Source organism: Sphaerodactylus townsendi, linkage group LG03, assembly GCF_021028975.2.
Source record: "Sphaerodactylus townsendi isolate TG3544 linkage group LG03, MPM_Stown_v2.3, whole genome shotgun sequence".
Lineage (NCBI taxonomy): Eukaryota > Metazoa > Chordata > Lepidosauria > Squamata > Sphaerodactylidae > Sphaerodactylus > Sphaerodactylus townsendi.
In genome coordinates this window covers 37015164-37039500 of record NC_059427.1, presented here as the reverse complement: position 1 = coordinate 37039500, position 24337 = coordinate 37015164, and the positions used below count along the sequence as shown (strand labels likewise).

Genomic DNA, 24337 nt, shown 5'->3' with positions numbered 1-24337 from the left:
TCCAGACCCTTTACCATTTTGGTTGCCCTCCTCTGGACCCGCTCCAGCCGGCCAATATCTGTTCTGAACTGCGGTGCCCAGAACTGTACACAATACTCCAGGTGAGGTCTAACCAATGCAGAATAGAGAGGTACAAATCCCTCAATCTTGACACTATACTCCTATTGATACAACCCAGAATCGCATTTGCTTTCTTGGCCGCCACATCACACTGCTGACTCATATTCAGTTTATGGTTTACTAAGACTCCCAGATCTCTTTCGCATGAAGTGTTGTCAAGCCAGGTGTCACCCATCCTATATCTGTGCATTTCATTTTTTCTGCCTATGTGTAGTATCTTACATTTATTTCTGTTGAAACTCATTTTGTTTGTTTTGGCCCAGCTGTCTAATCTGTCTGGGACTAGGTCATTATGAATTCTGACTCTGTTTCAGGTGAGACCTGTGTAGCTGAAGAGTGGGCAAATGTGCTGTAATCAGTAGGTGAAATTCATTTTCAGCTTCTCCTCAATAATCATGAGCACAAAGTCCTCCAGTCTCTGTGGATCCCTTGCCCATGCATCCCCCTATCAAGGTCCATACCTTGAACACAACTTTCCTTGCCATCTACTATCTTCAACACTCTGCCATCCACTGTGCTCTTTTAGCAGGTCTGCATTTGCTTCTACTCTGTTTCAGGATTCACCCTTCCAACCTCTTGTCTGCCCTGCCCAACCTCTGGCCATGACTGAGCTTCACACTACTCTCACTTCGTTTCCCACTCACTTCTCCTGCACAGCTGATTTTCCCCCTTTCCACTCCCCGCCACCAGCTTATGGCTTCCTCTTCCCCTAACTTCCCAGGTCTATCATCTCCACCCTTTTCCCACTCTTAGGCTTTTGCTTATTATAGGTCACCTGTTGTAGGTTCATGGCTCTTGAATGGCATTGTTTCTCAGCCCAATGCTTTTTGTTCTCTAGTAAGCAATGAATGCTTGTGAATCTTTGGTGACATTTCAGGAGTTCAGTTGATAGGCATGGGGGGGGGGGGGTTTGCGCATGCGTGCGTGCGTGCGTAGATAGGGGATATTCACAAGCAACATCTAACTTATCTACCAAATAAAATGTACATTAACCTCAAATTAGTGTGAGAAAGGTCATATATTGCTCCCATACACAGGACTACACCTAATATTCTTGCACGGTTTCACAAACATACACTATTCAGAAATGGTAATTCCACAGACAGCTCTCCAGAGGCACCATTAATGCAACACTAAAGAGGAAGCAGCAGCTAGCACAGCAACATGACATTGTCACTACTTCTCAGAGGTGATTCAGATGAGGACCCATTTCTTTTCTGAGAGTTCACTGAAACAAACTGCTGCTGAAAACCTATGGATGCCTACAGACACAGTCATGCTGGGTATGATGCTACTTTATCCATGCTGTCGCATACACAAGGATACTTAATACAGAACAAATTGCAACATCTTACCAGGTGCTATAAGGCAAATAGTTCTCAACGATAAGCACTCAGTCACAATGGAAGCATATTATCAGCTTTAAGAACTGTTATTAAATGACAGCTAAAGTTGAGTAACAGGTCAGAATGAAGGCAAACATACCTTTTCTACTCCTCTGAGAAATTTGTCTGTTCCTGTGTAATTCCTCCTTGGATCTGTTAGCAGTTCACAGAGTCGCTGAATAGTAAAAGGGATGCTGCAAAGACAGGCAATCTAATTAAAACTGTGTTCTGAATGAATGACTGAAAGCAGAAGGAATAAGAACATAAGAAATAACTCCGACATGTTTTGTATACTGTCTTGTACCAGACCTTCACAGTTACCATAACTATACATGAATAGCTCTCCTTTTAGAACCTTAAAAAAAACTATATGAGGAGGTATTGAGGACAGTAGGTGGCACTGCAGCATCACCGAAACATCTGCTCTGCAAGAATTCAGTCCTGCACTAGGCAGGAATTCTCAGGGAAATCTTTAAAAGTTCACACAATTTCATGAACTGATAAGCTTTCAGTTTGGTCACAGCAGGTACATCATAAACAGATGTTCCTCATCAGCTTCTGTGAATGGCTATTTCTTTCCACGTTGTTAATCTCTGCTCAAAATCTTAACACATTGGGGTACGAAAATTACGCAGCCTAAAAATGTCAGCATTCATAAAAACACCGCCTTCACGAGTAACATAATTGAAAGTGAAATGAAATAACTGAAATGAAATTAATAAACAGAAATAAATTAATTTAATCACAACTTTCCATAGGGAACTGAAACACAAGGTCAGCCTCCCCCCATCTCCTGCAATATATTTTAAAAGTTGGACAGAAAGTTAATCCTTGCTGAGTGCAGTCTGCAGATAATGCACATTACTTAGTGCAAGGTGACTAGCTTATTCGGTAGGAAGAAACCACAATAAAATGTTTTTACTACAGCAAAGTGAAGCTCAGAAAGCCCCTCATCCTGCTAATCAATCTCATCTCTTGACTTCTCATGCTGTCCCTTTCCACTCTCTTCAGGCACATCTGTTATCAATCCCCTTTGCTACTTTTCCCAGATCCTAGACCAGGGGTCCCCAAACTTTTTAAACAGGGGGCCAGTTCACTGTCCCTCAGACTGTTGGAGGGCCAGACTAAAAAAAACTATGAACAAATTCCTATGCACAAATGATTGTACAATGTTTGATTTCACCTTTCAGCTTTTCTGTCATGGTCTATTTTTAGAACAGTGACCAAAGTATGTCAAGTACAGGGTGGGCTCCAAATATTGTTGGGGAGGCTGTGGAATACCTTCCCCTGTTAAAAAAAGCAGAACTTTCCCAATGAAGCATTCCATCTAACCCAGGATCAGGTATCTTCCTGAGTTCTTTCCTCCCTAGCAGCCAGCGAGCGATTCGCCAGCCTGGCTGATGCCAATGGGAGTGAGGCGGAACAGAAAGCCTGAGAGCAACACATGGAGTAGCCGAGAGGGAAGGGTGGAGCAGGCGTTGCCACATGTAAGGTTTCCAACTCTGGGTCAGAAAATTCATGGAGATTTGGGGGTGCCATCATGTAACTGCAATCAACAGCTGTTGGGGCTGGGTTCCTCCTCTCCCTCGAGCCCCCACTGCACATGAATGGAGCCATCGCCGCCATGCCTGGCGGGCCAGATAAATGCCTTCAGGGGGCCACATTTGGCCCCTCGGCCGTAGTTTGGGGACCCCTGTCCTAGACCCATGAATTCTGCTGCTCCAGCTCCCTATAGGTAGATAATTCTTCTGTAATCTCAGCCTGGAATCACAGGTTCGTAGAGCTGCAAGGGACTATACAAGTCAACATATCCAACCCCCTACTCAATGCAGGATCAGCCTAGAGCAGGGGTCTGCAACCTGTGGCTCTCCAGATGTTCATGGACTACAACTCCCATCATCCCCTGCCAGCATGGCCCCCAGCCTTTCCTGGTAGGGCTTGGTTTCCAGGTCCCTGACCAACCTTGTTTCTCTCCTTTGTACCCATTCCAACTTGTCTCATCAACTTTGCACTTACACTGCTACCCCACTACTCATTAATCCCCAACATGCAGCTTGGTCCAACTTTTCAGTCAAATATAGGTCATAAGCCCTCAAGATGGGACCCTCTTATTTTCTGTACAGCTCTGGCATATACATGACACTGAACAAGAGTTGTGGCACTGGGAAGACCAACAACATTTATAATACCAATTCTGTTGATCTTCAAGGTTACACTGGATTCGCATGAAAGGCGCTGCACTTAGATGTAAATGTATCTGCATAATGAATGTAGATGTGTAGATTTCATGGATTTGATGAAGTGAGCTGTGGTCCACAAAAACTTAGTCTGGAATAAATTTTGTCCTCCACGTTCTACTAAACTCCTGTTTTATTTTTACACCAACAAACAAATACAGATGCCTCTCTGAAGTTGACATGAAACTAAATGAATGATAAATGCAGTAGTAGCAGTAGGCCAAAATGATCAGAATCAAACAAGAGTGAACACAGTACAAAAAAAATCTTTAATCTGCTAGGGCTGTAAAAAGTTCTTTTTGCCCTTTATTCGTGTGACTTTTGCAGAACTGTCACAGGTAAACAGAAAACTAATGGTAACATCCCTAGGTTTAATCCTCAAAACAATCACTCTCCAAAAAACTGCATTTCTTTAAAATGAACACAGAAATCTAAGTACACAACAATTGGCCAAGTCCAATCTGACTGAAGTAGAAGAACATTTTGATAAGATTTTTTCAGCTGGAGCATACTTGTCCTTAACAAATCAGACCAATTTTAAATGAGATTTTAAGCAGTTTCTTTTTCTGACACAGCTAGAAACCTAGAACCTTTACAGTAACAAAAATATATGATTTCTACATCAGTGAAAGATTGAGAAGCCCAGTTTAAAGAGGCTACAACAGTAACAACTATGCTTTAAAAAGCTTGCCAATACTAAGCAAGGAGCATCTAATGTGTTGCTGCAAAATAACAACACTGGACTATAACTCTGGCTCCTGCCAACTGTAGGTTACAAATCAGAACCCTGCTAGTGGCAAACACCTTTCCTCTCCTTAACCACCAGTCCTGCAAATCATTGCAGTAATGCTAACCAGGATTTTCCTCTAACCAGAAACTCAAACCATGATTTGAAGGTTTCAGAAAGCTGTTTGAAATAAGCGCTGATTACCTTCAGCTATGGTGAATGTTACTTCTGATGAACTATGGCTAAAGAAAACTGGTTACAGAGAGGATCCATGCAAGATTAGCTCCTGAATTGTTACCTGATGCAGTTAACACAAAGCCAACATAGAGCCTTTATTACACTATTCAACTCTGAAAATCTTAAAACTTGTGCTGAAGTTGCAGTTCACAAACACCCACTTGAACATGAAGAAAAAAGCAAGAAGTAAATATAGCTATTTTCTATCCTTTAGTACTATATCTGGCAGGATAATTAGCTCAAATACGCTGTCCCCACTGTATGGTCATTAAGAACTTCTTCTAGCACACTAATTAGACAGAGCAGCCTTTGAAGAGCATCAGCCTCTCTCACTAGTCCTTAAAATGTTAAATGAATGATTTTTGTATACAGGGAGATTCAGAAGCGCGCTATGATACTTAGTACTTTCCCAAACATATTTGTAAGAATAATTCATTTTGCTAAGCATATGGCAGGAAATGACTACAATATGAAGGTCAAAAACAGAATGCCTGAACTTGATGATAAATCATCTGGTCCAAACAATAAACGAGGTTTGATCTTAGATTGCATACCCATTAAAGCCAGTGACTATTTTCAGAATGCGTTCTTTCATCTCCTCAAAGGGAATATACTCCACGTTGGGGTTAGGAGGCCCTCTTGGCTCAGGAGCAGAAGTTCTGAAGTCATCCATCACTTTCTCCAATTTGAAAATAAAATAGCCTTTGAACTGCGACCACTGAATCCTAAAAAAGAAACACACAGCATGCTTAACAGCATACAAGAAACCACATGCTAACCATATTTATATTAAAGCAATAAAGCATGTGCAGTGGCACAGTTAGTTATAAAACTACCTGCAGGCAAGCAAAATCTTACAGTGATCAAACACTAGACGTTTCTTCTTCTTTTTTCCAGTTTAAATACAAAATTGAATAGATTAAAAAAAACTAGGACAGGATCTGTCGTGCTTCCCCACACCCTTCTGGGGGAAAAAATAACGTTGGACAATAACGTTAAATACATTTAAACAAAAGAAACAAATGGGTCAATAGCAGAAGGGATTAAATAAAATTGAGAATATACGCCTCAGCCATCATCCAAAGTAAGAAAGAATACGTTTTTCACAATCTTAGCTTTCCAGCACGTCAGTTGTTATTTTCCACAATTTATTTCACAAATCAGTCTGTAACAAGCAGGGGTCCCACAAGGACTTATTGGGACATCTCAATTTCCCCGCCTCCACAAGGACATTTCCCCCTGTATCTTTTTCCACACATTCTTTCTCTTTCTCTCCAACTGGCAATCTCTATATCTTCACCTACCTTCCTTCCCAACAATTAACCTTTCTTTATCTGTACCCTCATCCTCAGCTACATTATTCATTTGCTTCATTTATACCAGGGGTCCCCAAACGTTTTAAACAGGGGGCCAGTTCACTGTCCCTCAGACTGTTGGAGGGCCGGACTAAAAAAAACTATGAACAAATTCCTATGCACAAATGATTGTACAATGTTTGATTTCACCTTTCAGCCTTTCTGTCATGGTCTATTTTTAGAACAGTGACCAAAGTATGTCAAGTACAGGGTGGGCTCCAAATATTGTTGGGGAGGCTGTGGAATACCTTCCCCTGTAAAAAAAAAAAAAGCAGAACTTTCCCAATGAAGCATTCCATCTAACCCAGGATCAGGTATCTTCCTGGGTTCTTTCCTCCCTAGCAGCCAGCGAGCGATTTGCCAGCCTGGCTGATGCCAATGGGAGTGAGGCGGAACAGAAAGCCTGAGAGCAACACATGGAGTAGCCGAGAGGGAAGGGTGGAGCAGGCGTTGCCACATGTAAGGTTTCCAACTCTGGGTCAGAAAATGCATGGAGATTTGGGGGTGCCATCATGTAACTGCAATCAACGGCCGTTGGGGCCAGTTCCTCCTCTCCCTAGAGCCCCCACTGCACATGAATGGAGCAATCGCTGCCATGCCTGGCGGGCCGGATAAATGCCTTCAGGGGGCCACATTTGGCCCCCGGGCCATAGTTTGGGGACCCCTGATTTATACCCTGCCTCTCTCCACAACAGGGAACCTAAGCATCTTACATCATTCTCATCAACTCCATTTTATCCTCACAAGAACCTTGTAAGGTATGTTAAACTGAGGATGTGTGAGCTTCAGTGACAGAGTGGCGATTCAAACCTAGGTCTCCCAGTTCCTAGTCTAAAACTCTAACAAGTACACCACATTAGATTTCATTGGGTGGCTGCTATTAAATAGTACCAAGCAGCAGAGCATGGTGGAACACTATTAAACAAGACCCAGGTCTTGCGGGACTTGAAGGGCTGTAAAACAGATTTTTTCCCCAGGCTTATGGTTGAGAGAGGCGCCTGGTTTTACAGCACCTGGTCTCCTTCTCCTTTCCTTCAGTAATAATCTACATAACAAGGCAATCATTGTTGGGAGTGGCATTTTAGTTCAATTTGAATTCTAAAGTTGTATGTATGTACTATTATATGTATACCCGTGTTTCCTCGAATATAAGACAGTGTCTTATATTAATTTTTGCTCCCAAAGATGCGCTATGTCTTATTTTCAGGGGATGTCTTATATTTCTGTATTCTGTTCGTCAGGCATGCTTCCAAACAAAAACTTTGCTACGTCTTACTTTTGGGGGATGCCTTATATTTCGCACTTCAGCAAAACCTCTACTAAGTCTTATTTTCCGGGGATGTCTTATATTCAGGAAAACAGGGTATGTTTATCAGCAGTGGTGTGGTGGTTTAAGAGCAGGGGTACTCTAATCTGGAGGAACCAGGTTTGATTCCCCGCTCTGCTGCCAGAGCTGTGGAGGCTTAACTGGGGGATTCAGATTAGCCTGTACACCCCAACACATGCCAGCTGGGCGGCCTTGGGCTAGTCACAGTTTTTCTGAGCTCTCTGAGCCCCACCACCTCATAGGATGTTTGTTGTGAGGGGGGAAGGGAGTCTGTAAGCCCCTTTGAATCTCCTATAGGAGAGAAAGGGAAGATATAAATCCAACTCTTCTTCTTTATGACTGTTTCAATGCAGTAATTAATGTTCTATGGTCATTGTTAGCCACCCTGATCTTTGCTTCTGCGGGAAAGGGCAGGGCAGAAACCTAAGAAAATAAAATAATCATGCAAGTCATGTGGTAACAAATTGCCCAATGGTTGTGGTCAGGCCTGGTCCTGATGAGTACTCCCTCATCAGCTGCAACAGCACTGAAAAGTACCCTGCTCCCCCTTTTTTCTGACATAAACCGAGGCTTCAAGCTGGCAAACTTTCCGTAGGTTGCTTAGTAATGACCAATAGGGGCGCTGGTTTCTTAAGATACAGGTGCCACTTCTATTAATGGGAGTTAAGCCTCTCCCCTCCACTTTAGATTTCAGACCTACAAACCTAGAGCGTTGTTTCAAGTTTGTAGAAATGCCTATCCTGTCTATTCATGGCTCCAATCCCTAGATTTAAGCAAGCACAGGTTTTGCCATGTTGAGGACTGGATACATTGTTATGTTAATTAATAAATGTCAGCTTCTGACATTTCAAAAAACATTATTCACTTTATACTCTTCAGTAATTTACTCCAAGAATTTCCATGGCAACACAGCACAAATCATAAAAGGCCAGTGGAATTAGAAAGAAGAAGAAAAGTTGAGAAGGAGACAGACTAGGGGTTGGTAGTTTCTGGTTATGGTTCTAAACTAGGGAGATCAAGACTTGATACATTTATTTATTTATTTATTTATTTATTTATTTATTCATTCATTCATTCATTCATTCATTCATTCTTTGGATTTTTATACCGCCCTATCCCCAAGGGGCTCCGGGCGGTGTACAACAAATGTGAATGTTGTTTCACCTGTGGGAACAGTGACCACAATGCATTCATGTCAATGAAAAGCTGCCATAAAATTGCAACACAATCAACATTCAATTTCAACAGAGGGCATTTTACAAAAATGAGAAGATTACTCAGAAAGAAGCTAAAAGGGAAAATCAAGATAAATGCTCCCAATTGTTTCTGGATGCTTGGAAGCGATTTTAAACTACACTGACTGGAGACAAGACTGAACGGTTAAGGAAGTTAAGGAATGGTTAAGGCTCAGGTTAAGAAGTTTTACCACCAAAGCATAAAGGATACTGTGTGGTTAATGACCCAAGTCAAGAAAACCGTAAGTGACAAAAAGTCTTCATTTAAATATTTGCCAGAATGAAGTCAACATAAAGGATCACAACAACAACAAACATCTTACCAGTATGGCAAATGAGCAAAACAAATCCGAACAGCAGCTTGCTGAAGACATTAATACAAACAAAAAGCAAATGTATCAAGAATTGAAAGGTGGTTGGGTCATTAGAGAACTGAAAGGACTGATTCAGGAAGAGGGTGAAAGAGTAAAGAAATTAAATTAATTTGTTTTTACTGTGGTGAAAGCATGCACCAGTCCCAGAATCACTGTTTCACAAATGGAGGCGAAGGGCAACCAAATCCACCCCCTCTCAAGCTGCCTGCCGTTTGTCCCCAGGCCCACTGGCTCAAAAGGCTGCGCTGGCATGGCCAAGGGTGGGGATGGAGTTGACCTGAGTTGGCTTCCTCCTGGCCTTTGCCTGCCGGTATGCAAACACTGGGGGTTTGGGCTTACCGGGGGTTTAGGCTCATGCCACCCTTTGGGGTGGCATAAGCTCATAGAACTCAAATGGAGGGCTCTTCAGCAGCAGGGGAGGTTTTTGTTTTGTTTTCTGCCTCCTCGTGCTGCTGAGAAGCCCTCCTGGAAGTGGCGCTGCATCCCACTGCCAGGACCACTGGATAGGGCTGTAAGGGGATGAAACATAAAGTTCTAGAACTAATAGGCAAAGTCAACAGCATGCCTACCTTGTCTTTAAAGTTCCATATGTCGTAAGGCCCCCGCCATATTTACACCATCTCCAGCAGGGCCTTTTTATTAGTTCCATCTTTGGCCCTGCTGGCCCCTCCCAGCCTTAAGATTCAGAGCCACCAACATGGGTTTTTAGATTGCTGCTGTTGGAATTGTTATGCTGCTTACTTAATTTTATGGATTTTAGATGTGTTTTAAGTAATTATTACTGTATACTGTTATTGTGAACTGCCTAGAGCCCTTCGGGGATGAGGTGGTCTATGAAATCGGGATGGATGGATGGATGGATGGATGGATGGATGGATGGATGGATGGATGGATGGATGGATGGAAGGAAGGAAGGAAGGAAGGAAGGAAGGAAGGAAGGAAGGAAGGAAGGAAGGAAGGAAGGAAGGAAGGAAGGAAGGAAGGAAGGAAGGAAGGAAGGAAGGAAGGAAGGAAGGAAGGAAGGAAGGAGGAGGGAGGCGGGAGAGGGCAGGCAGACAGGCAAGGCAGGAAGGGCTGGAAGGAAGAAGGAATAAAGGAAGGAAGGAAGTGGAAGTTAAAGGAAGAAGAAGTGAAGGAAGGAAGGAAGGCAGATACGCAGGCAGGCAGGCAGGCGGAGGCGGAGGCGAGGCAGGCAGTGGCAGCAGGCAAAGGCGCAGCAGCGGCGGCAGGCAGGAAGGCAGGAAGGCAGGAAGGCAGGAAGGCAGGAAGAAGCCAAAGCCTCTAGCTCTAATTGGGTATACACCTAGAGAAGGTTTAATGGGTTTAAATGTGAAATCATTTTCTAACCAGTATATTGCTACTATAATGAGCTGCTGCACCACAGGGCTGGAAAATAGCTAATGCTATACAGATTTTTAAAATAGACTGCAGAATAGATACAGGAAACTACAGGCTAGTTAACCTAATATCAGCTCCAGGTAAATTAGTAAAAACTGGTATTAAATACAAAAGTATTGATTACAAACAGGAACAAAGCATGCTGAGGGAACATGAGCATGATGACTGTAAAGGCAAGTCCTGCCTCACCAAGCTTTTGGAATTCTTTTAGAAGTTTCAAAAAGCAGTTACAGTAAAAACTGCATTTTATCTGGCACTTTGTTGCACAGACAAATTGTTAACTGACATCTGTCACAGATGGCAATGCAAACCCACCTTCAATTACCCAGAGAAATTTCAACAGTCATTTCTGGAGGCTGCAGAAGTCAACTTGCAGTTAGCAATATGTTCCAGTTTTTTGGGGGGGTGGGGGCGTGAGAGAGAGAGAGATATGCATTCACTAATAATGGGGCAGGGTGAAGAGAGATAAGGCCCACCACCTGGCCAGCTCAGAGCTACTAATCTACTCCCTCAAATGGCACCAAAGCTGCCTCTAAAGACAAGTGATGTGCCAGGCCCTTTGCCAGTGGCTGCAAACCCAATGCTCTTCAGGATGTTGAGGAGTCCAGTTCAGATCAGGTAAGAAGCAGCCAAGCCAGCTCAAGACAAGCTAAAACAGCAGTTGCTGGGCAAGACAGTCCCATTCTCCCTTGATGTCTGCAAGGGCTTCTCTCCTTGCATGCTGTCAGGAAATAAAACAACATAAAACCAGTCCATCTAATTTACATTTAATAAGTGATTAAATGATAGATACTGTTTAATAGTCTTTTAATTATACCCTTAATTTTTGCATGCAGAGAGAAAATTCAGCAAATCGCTGAAATAAAACTCTATTAACCAGCAACTGGCATTCCCCATGAGTGTCTAGTGAAGTAGCAAAACTTTAGAAAGGCTTTCGGCAAAGGCTCTTGCCAAAGACCACTAGTGAACTTAGTAGTTATGAGATAACAGAACAAATCCTCTTATCAATTAAAAATTGATTCAGGATACGAAGGGAAGAGTAGGAATCAGTGGACAGTCTCACAATGGGATCCCACCAGAATCAGTTTTATTTCATTTAATTTGTTAATAAATGATCTGGAATTGGGGCGGGGGAAGTGAACAATATGCAGATGACACTATATTATTCAGGATGATAAAGATCAAGACAGATTTTGAACAGTGCTAGGATAACCTTTCAAAATTGTGTGAGTGGGTGACATCATGGCAAACAAGTTTAATGTAAGTAAATGCAAAATAAAGATTGACACTGAAGCAAACCCCTAACTTTACATATATGCTGATAAGGTGTAAACTGGCAGCAATTGAGGGGAAACATGAAACAAAATGATGTTTTAAAAATTATGCATGGGATAGAGAAGTAAATAAAAAATGAAGAACATTTTCACCTTCTCCCATAACATTAGAACGTAAGGTCATCTAATGATTTTGGTCAAATTATGAGAAGAGTCACTTGAGAAGACAAGAATGCTGGGAGAGATTGAAGGTAGCAGGAAAAGAGGAAAACCCAACATGAGATGGACTGCCTCTATAAAGGAAGATATGGCCCTCAGTATACAAGACTTGGGCTAGGCAGTTAACAATAGGATGTTTTGGAGGACATTGATTCAAAGGCTCACCATGAGTCACAAGTAACATTTAATAGACACAATGATGTTGACGGCCAACACATTCTGAATGGACAAAAGGAATTACTTCTTCACTTTAAGTGATTAAAATTAATTTCTCTAAGTAATTAAAATGTGGAATTCACTGCCAGTGGACACTGTGATGATTATTAGCATCAATGGCCCCTTTAAATGGGGATTCATGGAGGATAGGTCTATCACTGCTTATAAGCCATGACTGGCAGGATCTTCCACAGGCAGTAAACCTAAGAATACCAGTGCCAGGAAGCTACATTAGGGAAGGACTTGGGGTCTATGTTCTGTTTACTGGCCCACCAGATCAACAGGCTGGCTTCTGTTTAAAACAGGATGCTGGATTAGATGGGCCACTGGCTGATCCAGCAGCACACTTCTTACAGTATTATGAGTTTAGCTGAACATTCTTGGCTATATAAATGGAAGCTATACTCTCTACATAAAAAGCATAAAGTCCTCAAAACAAGCAATACAAAGCACTAAAAGGGATTCAGTTTTGAAAAAACCCTTTCATGGCAAAGACTGCAGAATATGATGATGGATGTAGGTTACTTGTATGTCACCTTTTAGACTCATCTTTAGCCACTGTGCAGCTACCAACAATAATAAAATACATTCAACTCTAAAATCTCAAAAACGAGAAAGAGTATTTTCCAAAAGGTCTGTAACAAAAATTTCACTTCCAGGAGGGACACCATCAAAAAAGTCTCCCATTGAGTCCCAATCAAAACAGTCTCCCACTGAGTCACCTCAGACAACACAGGAAGTCTTCACCCATTAATGAGGGCCTATGAAGGTTAATAGAAAAGAAGAGGGTCCTTCAAGTTCTTCAGACCCAATCAGTTCAATCAAAGCTAAGGATGAACACTATCAAATTTCTGGTTCTGGTAAATTTCAGGTAATAAATACCTGGAAAGTTTCGGTATAAAGTTGAATAAAGCAAATACCCATCAGCTTCATTTGGCTTTTATCAAAATATTTCAGGTTTTAAACACCCAAATCTGAAAAACTGGCTATAGGGAAGGTTGATTCTTCAACTGAATGGTGAAGTCTAGCATTTGACTGATGCTTTCTCAGCTGAATCATATTTGGCTTTATTGGTTCCCAGGCTCTGCTGAATAACCTGAGAGTGGGAAAGAGGCAACCTTCTTCCCCCCTCCCCCCCCCAAAAAAATCCCCTGGTAAGTGATGGGTTTTTTTTGCAAGTTTTGGGGTGGTTCTGTTTTTACCTAGTCAAAACCAGAATCTTGAATTGAACATGAAACAACCTGAATGCCAGGATAACTGTTCATTTCAACAGAATCTAATGATGACCCTATCTCAGTGATGGCAAACCTATGGCACAGGTGACAGAGGTGGCACTCAGAGCCCTCTCTGTGGGCACGCACAAACAGAGTTCATCATGTGGGGGAGAAATTGCCCCCCCCCACACACACACATCTAGGCTGGCCTGGGCCGTTGGGCTCGATTATTAGCATTAAACCTAAGACCTAGTTTTGGGGAAGCAGTATAGGTAACCCTGTTAAGCACTGTTAAACCCCACTGATTTTCATGCAAAGAACTAAAGTGTGATCCTTTACCTGGGAGTAAGCTCGGTTTCTGGCAATGTGGCTTGCTTCTAAGTAAACCCTCCTAGGGGCGTGATTCACCCGTTCGAAGAGTTGCATGGTTGCTTCAAAGCAAAGCCAACAACTACCACCAAGCTTACTCCCGAGTAACGCATGCCTCAGAGCCAACCATTTTTTCTAAACTAAAACCTCAGCCATGTTGGCACTTTGCGATAAATAAGTGGGTTTTGGGTTGCAGTTTGGGCACTAGGTCTCAAAAAGGTTCGCCATCACTGCCCTATCTGATGTTTTCTGCACTTGCTGAAGCTTCCAATGGTTTTTGAGAACAGACCCAACAGCATGCCATGGTAGTTTAACCTTTCTTGTATGACTGTAACTAGATCAGGTTTCTACAGAAACAGCTGCAGGCAGAAAACTACTCGAAGATGGAAAACAATTAATTACTTCTGTCATCTGCCTCTCATGCAACAATGATCCTTCAACGAGTACCCTCAAACTGCTTGTCTGATTCTTTAGAAAGAGCGAAAGCCTAAGAAGCAAGCCAACAACAGCAGATATTTATGGTATGCTTAAGTCTCTTTACAATCACCAAGGGTAGACATATTCTCATTCAGAAAATTAAAGCTGGGCTGAAACAGTCTTTAGTTCTCATTGTCAAAAAATGCCTCCATTTATGTTTATTTCCTCCCAATTGCCAGTTTTTCAGTCAAATTCCAGATGCTATAAGTAGTGAACAAAAGCCCCCCAAAACCAGTTTTAAGGCTGGGAGGAACAGTGCAAACTCTGAGGTATCTGTAATAGGAAACAGCTCAGGGGAGCCCCCTGACTCTTGGGAGCAAAGGAGCTATGTAACCATTGAACCAAGTTTATGAAGATCTCCAACCTAAGTGTGCTAAAAGTTTGAGCACAGCTCCTTTATATACTCTGTGCTGTTCTGCCCCAGCCCATGAAACTGTAGGAGGAAGGCTGAAGAAGAGTACCCATGAAGAGTCTCTTGCTTATGCACAGATCTTCCCTCAACCTTCCTTACTGTATTTTGCACGCTGTTGTTCCAGTTTGGTTCTGCTCTATACTTTGTGGTCCTGAAAGGGAGGCCCAAAAATCTGTTCTGCAGAAATTAAGACACCTAAATATGGATCATCAAGGAGCTGCTGCTGTCACCTGCAATACCTGCAGCAAGTGCAAGTTTGTTAAAAGAGAAAGTACAGCAGCTTGAAACACAAGTATCTACACTTCAGCACATTAAGAAGAACCAGACTTTCCTGGACAGAATGGAGCAGACAGCACTGGGTGGAAAACATACAGGGAACATCTCTGAGGAGGATGGCAGCTCTCATACAGAGGAGGTAGACAACTAGAGAAACTTTAACACATAGAAGCAGAAGGACCAAGGAGCATTCTGTGAAATGGAAATTACAGAATATTTTTATCTCCCTTCTCGATGAGGTTAAGGAACAGGCACAGGAGGAAAGTACTCGGCTCTCAGAGAATGCACAAGTGACACAAGTTTCAACCCATGAAATGTTACCTGCAAAACCCCAGAGGAGACGTGTGGTGGTGGTGGTGGTAGGGGACTCCCAGCTAAGGGGAACAGATGCAGTAATTTGCAGGCCTGACAAGACATATCAATGGGTGTGCTGTCTCCCTGGGGGGAAAATCTGTGATGTCACAGAGAGGCTGAGAAGACCTGTCAAGTCCGCTGACCATTATCCCTTCCTTTTAATCCACGTCGGAACAAATGATACAGCTAGACATAGCTTTCGGGACAACAGAAATACTTTTGAGGCTCTTGGAAGGAAGCTGACGGAACTGGATGCACAGGTTGTCATTTCATCTCTACTTCCAGTTGAAGGACATGGGCCCAGGCAGGAAAGAATAATAGTGAAGGTTAATAAGTGGCTTCGCAGGTGGGGCCGGCAGGAACGTTTTCGCTTCTTACACCATGGTCATGAAGAGGGACTACTAGCAAGGGATGGGTTACTAGCAACGGACTACTAGCAAGGGATAGATGTAGGGAAGAGCATTTTTGCTAGGCGATGGACAAACCTTATTAGGAAGGCTTTAAATTGAGAGAAGTGGGGCAGGGAGACACTATTCATTTCATTATCTAAACTGTATCTTATGCTGTTTCTTACCCCACAAGAGCAGCTTTTTCAAAGGACACAGGGAAGTTATACTAGGAAGAGAAGGCATCAAAAATGTCTTACACAATCTGCTCACAGAATTGTTATTTCCAATCCAGTTCCTCCAAATACAAATGGTGCAAGGGGGAAATGTGTGAATCCAGTGTGCTACAACTTGGGACATGAAAAAAACAAATTTTAAAATAAAAATTTAAAGAGTAGGTTCTGTTTGAATTTAAGAGTGAATTATGTTTCGAAAAGTATATGGATAATTATGACTGTATTATGTTTTGGAAAGTATATGGATAATTATGCCTTACAGGTGCACAAAGCACACACAAAGGATTTTCCTTGGAAGAGTCTGCCAGGCAGAGGAAGGATAGAAAACTAAAGACCGAGGATAAGATAAAGAAAAGTAGGTTGGTGGATGGTGAAGCAGAGAAAGAAGTGGTAGAGGAGAAGAGGAAATAGAGGGACAGAGGGAAATGAGATGCCTCCTGAAGGTCCTTGTGGGCGGTCGTCTCTCCCCCCCACCCCCACTTGTCATAATATATTATTAAAGAGTTCAATGTTATAAATCTTACCTCTAAATCCAAGTATGCTGGTTATTCTACTTATTTATGACTACAATTCTGGACAAATGCACCTTTTTTGTTTACTAAAAATTGCTTCCTACCTTCTACTTCTGTTTTTTCTTGCTTCACAGATCACAAGAATAAAAACTCCTATGCTATGGTGGCACACGATGCAGCAATTTGCAACTCTGGTCTTATTTGTGATTTTCGTTAAAGAAAGCATTCATACATAATTCAATAAATATGACATAGTATAATTTCACATGCCATTATAAATTACACATTTTATGTTAAATTAGTATAAGTTTAGATCTGCTAGGAAATTAAGTATTGCATAAATTCAGTTTTCCCAAAATGGTTTTTTTCCTATGATTTTAAAATTTCTGAAAATTTGAGTGCCATGTGCAGAATGGTGGTAATCACTTGTTCTTTGCTGTATTAACATTACTCTTATTAGGCTTGTGTCTCGTTGGATTATGCAGACAACTATCCAATATGACTGAGGTCAGGACTGCATTTCCAATATCCTCACAAGAATAAGTCCAGAGGAGAACATTCACATAAAACGTCAGAAGTGGTTCTCCTCCAATGGTAGCAAAGAGCAGACGAGACAAGTACTCTCCTGATCTCTATCCCATGTCAGCATGAGAAGGAGGTGACTGAGGAAGATCCTAACACTTTGAAATATCTAGAGAGTATTGGATCTTAATCTTTGTGGCTGGCCTGCACCTGCGAAGTCTTGTGTAGGACTGCACAAAAGCAACAAAGATGAAACTGCTGTCTCCATTTGTTGCAGTCCCAGTTTCTCACCTATGGTGTTTCCAAATCTCACCTGGTTGGTCAACTGCGGTTGTCTGTACAGAGTGACTGTCAGGAGCATTCAAATGATATAGTTGGATTAGTGATGATTCCCTGTGCTTTCATAATGGGAAAAAAGAACTCAGCTGTTGATAGGGACATGAACCCACACTGAGAAGTAGGTACATACTTGGACCCACACCTGAGAAGTTCCCTAGAATATATTAACTCCAATGCTCCTGCTGCTCATGTCCCCAGTCTCCTTGGGAGTAAGCTTAGTCAGGAGTTCCATTATCCTTGCCTTCTGCTTCATGTGCAATCAACGGCTTTATGACTTCTGGGGACATCGTTTCCTCAGTGGACTTCAGCTGGCTGCATCCAGTTGTGCCATTTCATTGTGTCTGGATGCCAATAGGGTTACTACTGACTCTGACACTACTGCTACACTGTATATCACATGTGCAACATGTTGGTGGTACCAGGACCTGTGAGGCACAGCCACTCAAGTGCAAAGGGCTTAGGATGGGTCTGTGGGGAGCCAATTTTGTCCATACTGAGTAGGTTAAGAACATAAGAACATAAGAACTAGCCTGCTGGATCAGACCAGAGTCCATCTAGTCCAGCATTCTGCTACTCGCAGTGGCCCACCAGGTGCCTTTGGGAGCTCACATGCAGGAGGTGAAAGCAATGGCCTTCTGCTGCTGCTCCTCCTGAGCACCTGGTCTGCTAAGGCATTTGCAATCTGAGATCAAGGAGGATCAAGATTGGTAGCCATAGATTGACTTCTCCTCCATAAATCTGTCCAAGCCCCTTTTAAAGCTATCCAGGTTAGTGGCCATCACCACCTCCTGTGGCAGCATATTCCAAACACCAATCACACGTTGCGTGAAGAAGTGTTTCCTTTTATTAGTCCTAATTCTTCCCCCCAGCATTTTCCATGAATGCCCCCTGGTTCTAGTATTGGGAGAAAGAGAGAAAAATTTCTCTCTGTCAACATTCTCTACCCCATGCATAATTTTATAGACTTCAATCATATCCCCCCTCAGACGTCACCTCTCCAAACTAAAGAGTCCCAAATGCTGCAGCCTCTCCTCATAAGGAAGGTGCTCCAATCCTTCAATCATCCTCGTTGCCCTTCTCTGCACTTTTTCTATCTCTCCGATGTCCTTTTTGAGATGTGGCGACCAGAACTGAACACAGTACTCCAAGTGCGGTCGCACCACTGCTTTATATAAGGGCAAGACAATCCTTGCAGTTTTATTATCAACTCCTTTCCTAATTATCCCCAGCATAGAGTTTGCCTTTTTCACAGCTGCCATGCATTGAGTTGACATTCCCATGGAACTATCCACTAAGATGCCCAAATCCCTTTCCTGGTCTGTGACTGATAGCACTGACCCCTGTAGCATGTATGTGAAGTTTGGATTTTTTGCCCCTATGTGCATCACTTTACATTTAGCTACATTTAGGTTGAAATGTGCATGCTAATACACCACTGAAGAGTTAAATTCACATTTATGCTGTTTAACTGAATATCAAAATATGCTGATAACGAGACTGTTTCTGTTCAAACATTTTACTTACGATAAAATTTGTGTTTTTCTATTTTCAATTGGCATTGTTCAGATTGCTCAGACAAATAGCATAGCATAAAGCAGTTTACAGGGTATTTTGACATTTTTCCTGTAGCAACTAGGCATTTACAATTTTAAATTTCAAAAATAATAGTTAGTCACATAGTACATTACACATACTAAATTGTAAATGATACATTTTATGTTAGCAGTAAAGTGTGATAAGAAAACCATATTTCAACTACTCTGGTATTTCTGTTTTTGAAAAAAGAGGGGAGAAATCACAAACTTCCCATGGCTTTAAAACATCTGGAAATTTTCCTTTTGAAAAGACTTCAAGCTACAAAGAGGAGACAGTAATTAAAGATGATCAGTGAAGAATTGTGCATCTTAGAAAAGAGTTCGTTTAAGGTCAGAAATAGCATATGTGCTCGAGGAATATTCTTTCTATTGAAAGTTCCTTTCAGAGGAACACTAAGGAGTCAAACAAAAGAAGAATCATTACAGCATCTAAGAAGTATTTCACATGGAAAAACATGAAAAAGTTGGAAGAATTACAGCCCTCCCTTCTACTTTGCTGTGTAGTGGTCATCTCACACCAACTACAATCTGACAAACTGAGACACACATACATTTGATGGGAACATGTAAAAGTGAATGTATCTGTATCCCACATCTTAAAGTTGTAGACTGTTCAGCTGTTGCATATGAAGCTCTCTCTCCACACCCTGCCATCTGTCTCTCCCACAGCCAATCAAGGCAAGAAGGGCAAATACAGGCATGGGGTTTTCTCTTTTCCTTTTCAGGTATCAAAAGATTCAGGTGGGAGAGCAAGGAGATCTTCTGCTCTAAAAGCAACACCGCCAAGAAAAATGGCACAACACTCACATTTATTACTTCTAATCTTACAAAGGACAGGGTCCCTTTCCACCTGCCATTCTCACGTCAGTGGTACAGAATTTCTACACCTGTTCTCCCATACTTTAATGATGCACTTGTTCAGCAGGCCCCAGCATTGAGCTGCAAAGCACCAAGAATTTTAGAATGTGTTTAAAAAAAGAAAAAGCAGATAAACTCTAACATGTTTAACTGCAGCAGCACAATTTCCAGATGACTTTCAAAGAACTAATTAATGGAACAGTACAAACTTTTACACCAGTGTTATCTGAATGAGTCCAAACTGAGCTGAGCACTTCTACCAGTTTGAGAGACTGTTTTACTGCTTGGCCGGTTTCACACATAACTTGATTCTGCCTACCGACGTTTTCATTCTTGTTACCATGGCTTCATCACAACAAAGCTTTAACAAACCTCTCAGAGGAATGTACGGAAAACAGTACAGTAGCTTATTCAGCAACTAAGGGCTATACTTTAATGTAAGAATCATTAGCACAAATTCTTTATGTATCACGTTTGCTTTTCAGAGTTATCCCCAAGTTTGGCCAGATTGTGCATAATACATGGGCCTTGTCCATGCAGTCATATAAAACCCCAATGTTTGATGCACACACAATGAACCAAGTAATCTTGCTATTCCACTATTATTTAAGAGAACTGTGAGGGATATAGGGAGTGGACATATCCTCTGCTTCCAACTTGCTTCAAGGCCTCTCAACTCTTAAGTTAATGTTACACTTAGAAAAACACGCATTTTGCATTTTCTTGCATGGGGAACGTTTTTCCTTGTAAGTGAGGGGAAAAACACCTTGCACTTGCCAACCTCTCTCTCCTTCCCTCCAGATGACGTCATTGAACAAACGCTACGTACCGTATATACTCATGTATAAGTCGACCCGCATATAAGTCAAGGCACCTAATTTTACCACAAAAAAATGGGAAAACTTATTGACTCGCGTATAAGTCGAGAGTGGGAAATGCAGCAGCTACTGGTAAATTTCAAAAATAAAAATAGATACCAATAAAATTACATTAATTGAGGCATCAGTAGGTTAAATGTTTTTGAATATTTATTTCAAAGAAAAACAGTAAACTAGCTCTGTAAGTGGAAAAGAGGGTCAACAAGAACAATATGGTCTCAACAATAACTTTAAAAGTACAAAAACCTTAGCTTTTTGTAAGTAAGGATTTTAAACAATGGATCTTACAATAAAAACTGGAATGAACATGCCTGTTTACTGTGACTCAAAACTACCCTGCTTTTTAAAAGAATAGTTCATTATTTTTAGTGTACATATTTTTAAAATTGCACATGGCAGGTGTCATGTTAGAAGGGACGTTCACACAACCTGTCAGGGGAGGAATGTTTATGTTAGTAGTACCAACATTTCAGAGTATCTTTAGGAGACCCTCCTGATGATACCACCCAGGTTTGGTGAAGTTTGGTTCAGGGGGTCCAAAGTTATGGACCTGCAAAAGGGTAGCCCCATCTACTATTAGCTCCCATTGGAAACAATGGGGGATGGGGCACCCCCTTTGCGGGTCCATAACTTTGGACCCCCTGAACCAAACTTTACCAAACTTGGCAGGTATCATCAGGAGTGTCACCTGATGATATCCTGAAATTTTGGTGCCGCTAGCCTAAAAACTGCGCCCCCTGGAGGCTGACAAAATAAAAACCCTAAAGTATTTTTAAAATACAGCTGACATGTATAAGTCATGGGGGGCTTTCTCAGCACAAAAAATGTGCTGAAAAACTCGACTTATTATTATTATTATTATTATTATTATTATTATTATTATTATTATTATTATTATTATTATTATTATTATTATAGACTTAATAGACCGCCCAACCCCCGAAGGGCGGTCTTATACACGAGTATATACGGTAAATGCTAACCAGTATTACTAATTTATGGCATTAATATATTTTAGTATTGTCGAAGGCTTTCACGGCCGGAATCACTTGGGTGCTGTGTGGTTTCCGGGCTGTATGGCCGTGTTCTAGCAACATTCTCTCCTGACGTTTCGCCTGCATCTGTGGCTGGCATCTTCAGAGGATCATGCCAGCCACAGATGCAGGCGAAACGTCAGGAGAGAATGTTGCTAGAACACGGCCATACAACCCGGAAACCACACAGCACCCAAAATATATTATAGTGTTACTAATATTTCCTAACAATGAATATTGCAGTGGAGAGTCACCCCTTTCATGCTTGGAATTCAGGGAGAGGAAAGAAGCGGTGGCCACCAAACCTGAATCAAACAGCTGCTAGTGATCACCACCTCTGTGGATTCTTGCCTTTCACCTTGTTATCATCTGTGACATTTTGGTACTATAGCAGCAAAAACAGAAAAATATACAGCAAAAACAAAATGATACATTAGAAACAAAAATGTTCTCAGAATACTACATTACATTCCTTCTGGAGAAGTAGTGGAACTATACCAATACTATAATAAAGTGAAGGGCCAGTCTTTTAAAAAAAACAAAAACAAAATAAGGTTGCCATTGCAAGTGTTAAAGAGTTCACTCCAAAACCAAAGCAACAGAAACTAATTTGGCATCAAAGAATTCTTCTTTATATTTCTATTCATTAGGAAGATTAGCTTTATAACAAAACTGAAGTCACAGCCTGGTTTTTAAAGTCTCTGGTGAAGCTATGATATCGATGTGCAAGGAAAGCTTCCCATTCACTTTGGCATTACAGACAGCAGTGAAGTCTAATTGAACAAAGAGGTAAATTGAGGACCAAAGCAAAAGGCTCCACTAGCTACTCCTGAAACTGCCATTATATTTAAATCAGAAAATATTTAAGTCCCAATACTCTGCAAATCTAGCCTTTCTAGTCAGACTGAATTCTCAATTACCCTTGTTCCAGTTTCCTGATTAACCCCAATCACCTCTGAAACACAAGAGAGAAAGGGGCAATCTTTCAGCACTTCTATGGCTGCCTTCATTGCAGCTTACAGGAGGCAAGATTTATCCCTAGGACAAAAATGACACATTTAAGATTTCTACATTATCTTACTAAAAGATACTCTGTTTAGCATTGTAACCTATTCAATGAGGACATTATAGGGTAAATACATACTTTTAAAATGGTCCTACTCCATTGCTCCTGTAAGTAAGATGGGTTCCATTAGACATCATTTGAGTTTGCTTGTCATTCTGCATTAAAAATGCATTCTGCATTAAAAATATTAGCTGGGGTTGTTATGGCACTCTTTCACTTGAACATCTTCTTTAAACTAATCCCTCATTTTATTCTTTGTTTTTATTGCAGTCTCTTTTACGTTGGCACTGTTAAATTCCTTGCAGAGTCCCCAAGATGACAAAACTAAATATCACCTTCAATCATTATCTCTGGTGTCACAAAAGGGTCATTTTGACAATTAATCACGCCAAAAGTGTAACTTGTCAAATAAAATAAAGAACATGTTGAGGGTGCCTAGGAAAAATGTAATGTGCATACATATTTATACCAACTTATGAATAATATGCATCTATAAATAACAGAACACAAATTCTCAATTTGCACTCAAGTCTCTCATTTGTCTGTATATAACGATTCTCAATTTGTACATAGGTCAATTTGTACAATAATTACTAATTTCATACCATTCATCCATCGCATACATGAATTTCAAGATATCAGTGATTCTGTTCACTACACAAAATCAAAATGGCTCAGTTTCTTTTACAAGCAACGCAACAATATTGTTAACAGAATGAATCCATGCACATCAAATCAATAATACATAAGCAAAACAAAGACTAGACAAACAGTCTTCTGGGTAACCAAAGCGGTTTCGAACCATCCTGATTCCTCCTCAGTGCCTAAATTTCAAGTAAGGGAGTGATGAGCAGTTCTTTATCAATAGAGCAATTCTTTATCAAGCTAGTCATATCCCAAGGGAAAAAGCTCCTCACACAGTAACCAAAAGCCTCCTGTTACAGGCATGGCTCTCTCGGAATGCCTGATACAGCAGAGTGTTTGAGAATTTTTGTTCTATTATTCACACACACACACACACACACAAGTTATGCATAAGTTGGTATAAATACATTACATTTTCACAGACGTCCTCAACGAGGTTCTTTATTTTATTTGGAACTTACCCATACTGCCATCTAGTTTATTTCCTTTTAAAGTGTAACTAGTGCATGTGATAAACTGCTCTTTGCTCTAACAATGATGTATTGTTTCATCTGTGATTGAATCCCAGAGTTCTTTGCTTCCAAGCCACTTCTGAAGTGCTGTCACAGGGGGAAAAAAGAACACTGACAGGAGAAGCAACTGTGTTGCTGAACAGTATCTTAATTAGTTTGCAAACAAGCAGATAACAAGGAAAATTTGATTAATGAAGTTGGCACCAGTTCATCAGCTTAAAGGGATATAATTTATTCAATTCAAAATGAAAATCTGCCTAAAATTGGCTATTAAAAGTAGCTGCTCAAGACAGGCAAATGTTTCACTTAAAAAAGAATTAAATAGAACAGGGGTAGGGAACCTGCGGCTCTCCAGATGTTCAGGAACTACAATTCCCATCAGCCTCTGTCAGCATGGCCAATTGGCCATGCTGGTAGGGGCTGATGGGAATTGTAGTTCCTGAACATCTGGAGAGCCGCAGGTTCCCTACCCCTGAAATAGAAGAACCAAGTATCCATTCAAGCTTTCAGGATGCACTCCATCACAGCAGCATATAGCCATAGTCCCT

At 41.3% G+C, this 24337-nt stretch overlaps 1 protein-coding gene across 1 annotated transcript in view; it reads right to left on the bottom strand.

Annotated features, from left to right (window-relative positions):
* The window catches only part of PPP4R2 (protein phosphatase 4 regulatory subunit 2), a 43876-nt gene that overhangs the window by 8812 nt on the left and 10727 nt on the right, over positions 1 to 24337 (bottom strand). The window contains exons 3-4 of the mRNA XM_048490346.1: positions 5261 to 5431; positions 1606 to 1699 (exon numbers count right to left, since the gene is read on the bottom strand). Coding sequence (XP_048346303.1) covers positions 1606 to 1699; positions 5261 to 5431 — 265 coding nt within the window. The remainder of the gene's footprint in view (positions 1 to 1605; positions 1700 to 5260; positions 5432 to 24337) is intronic.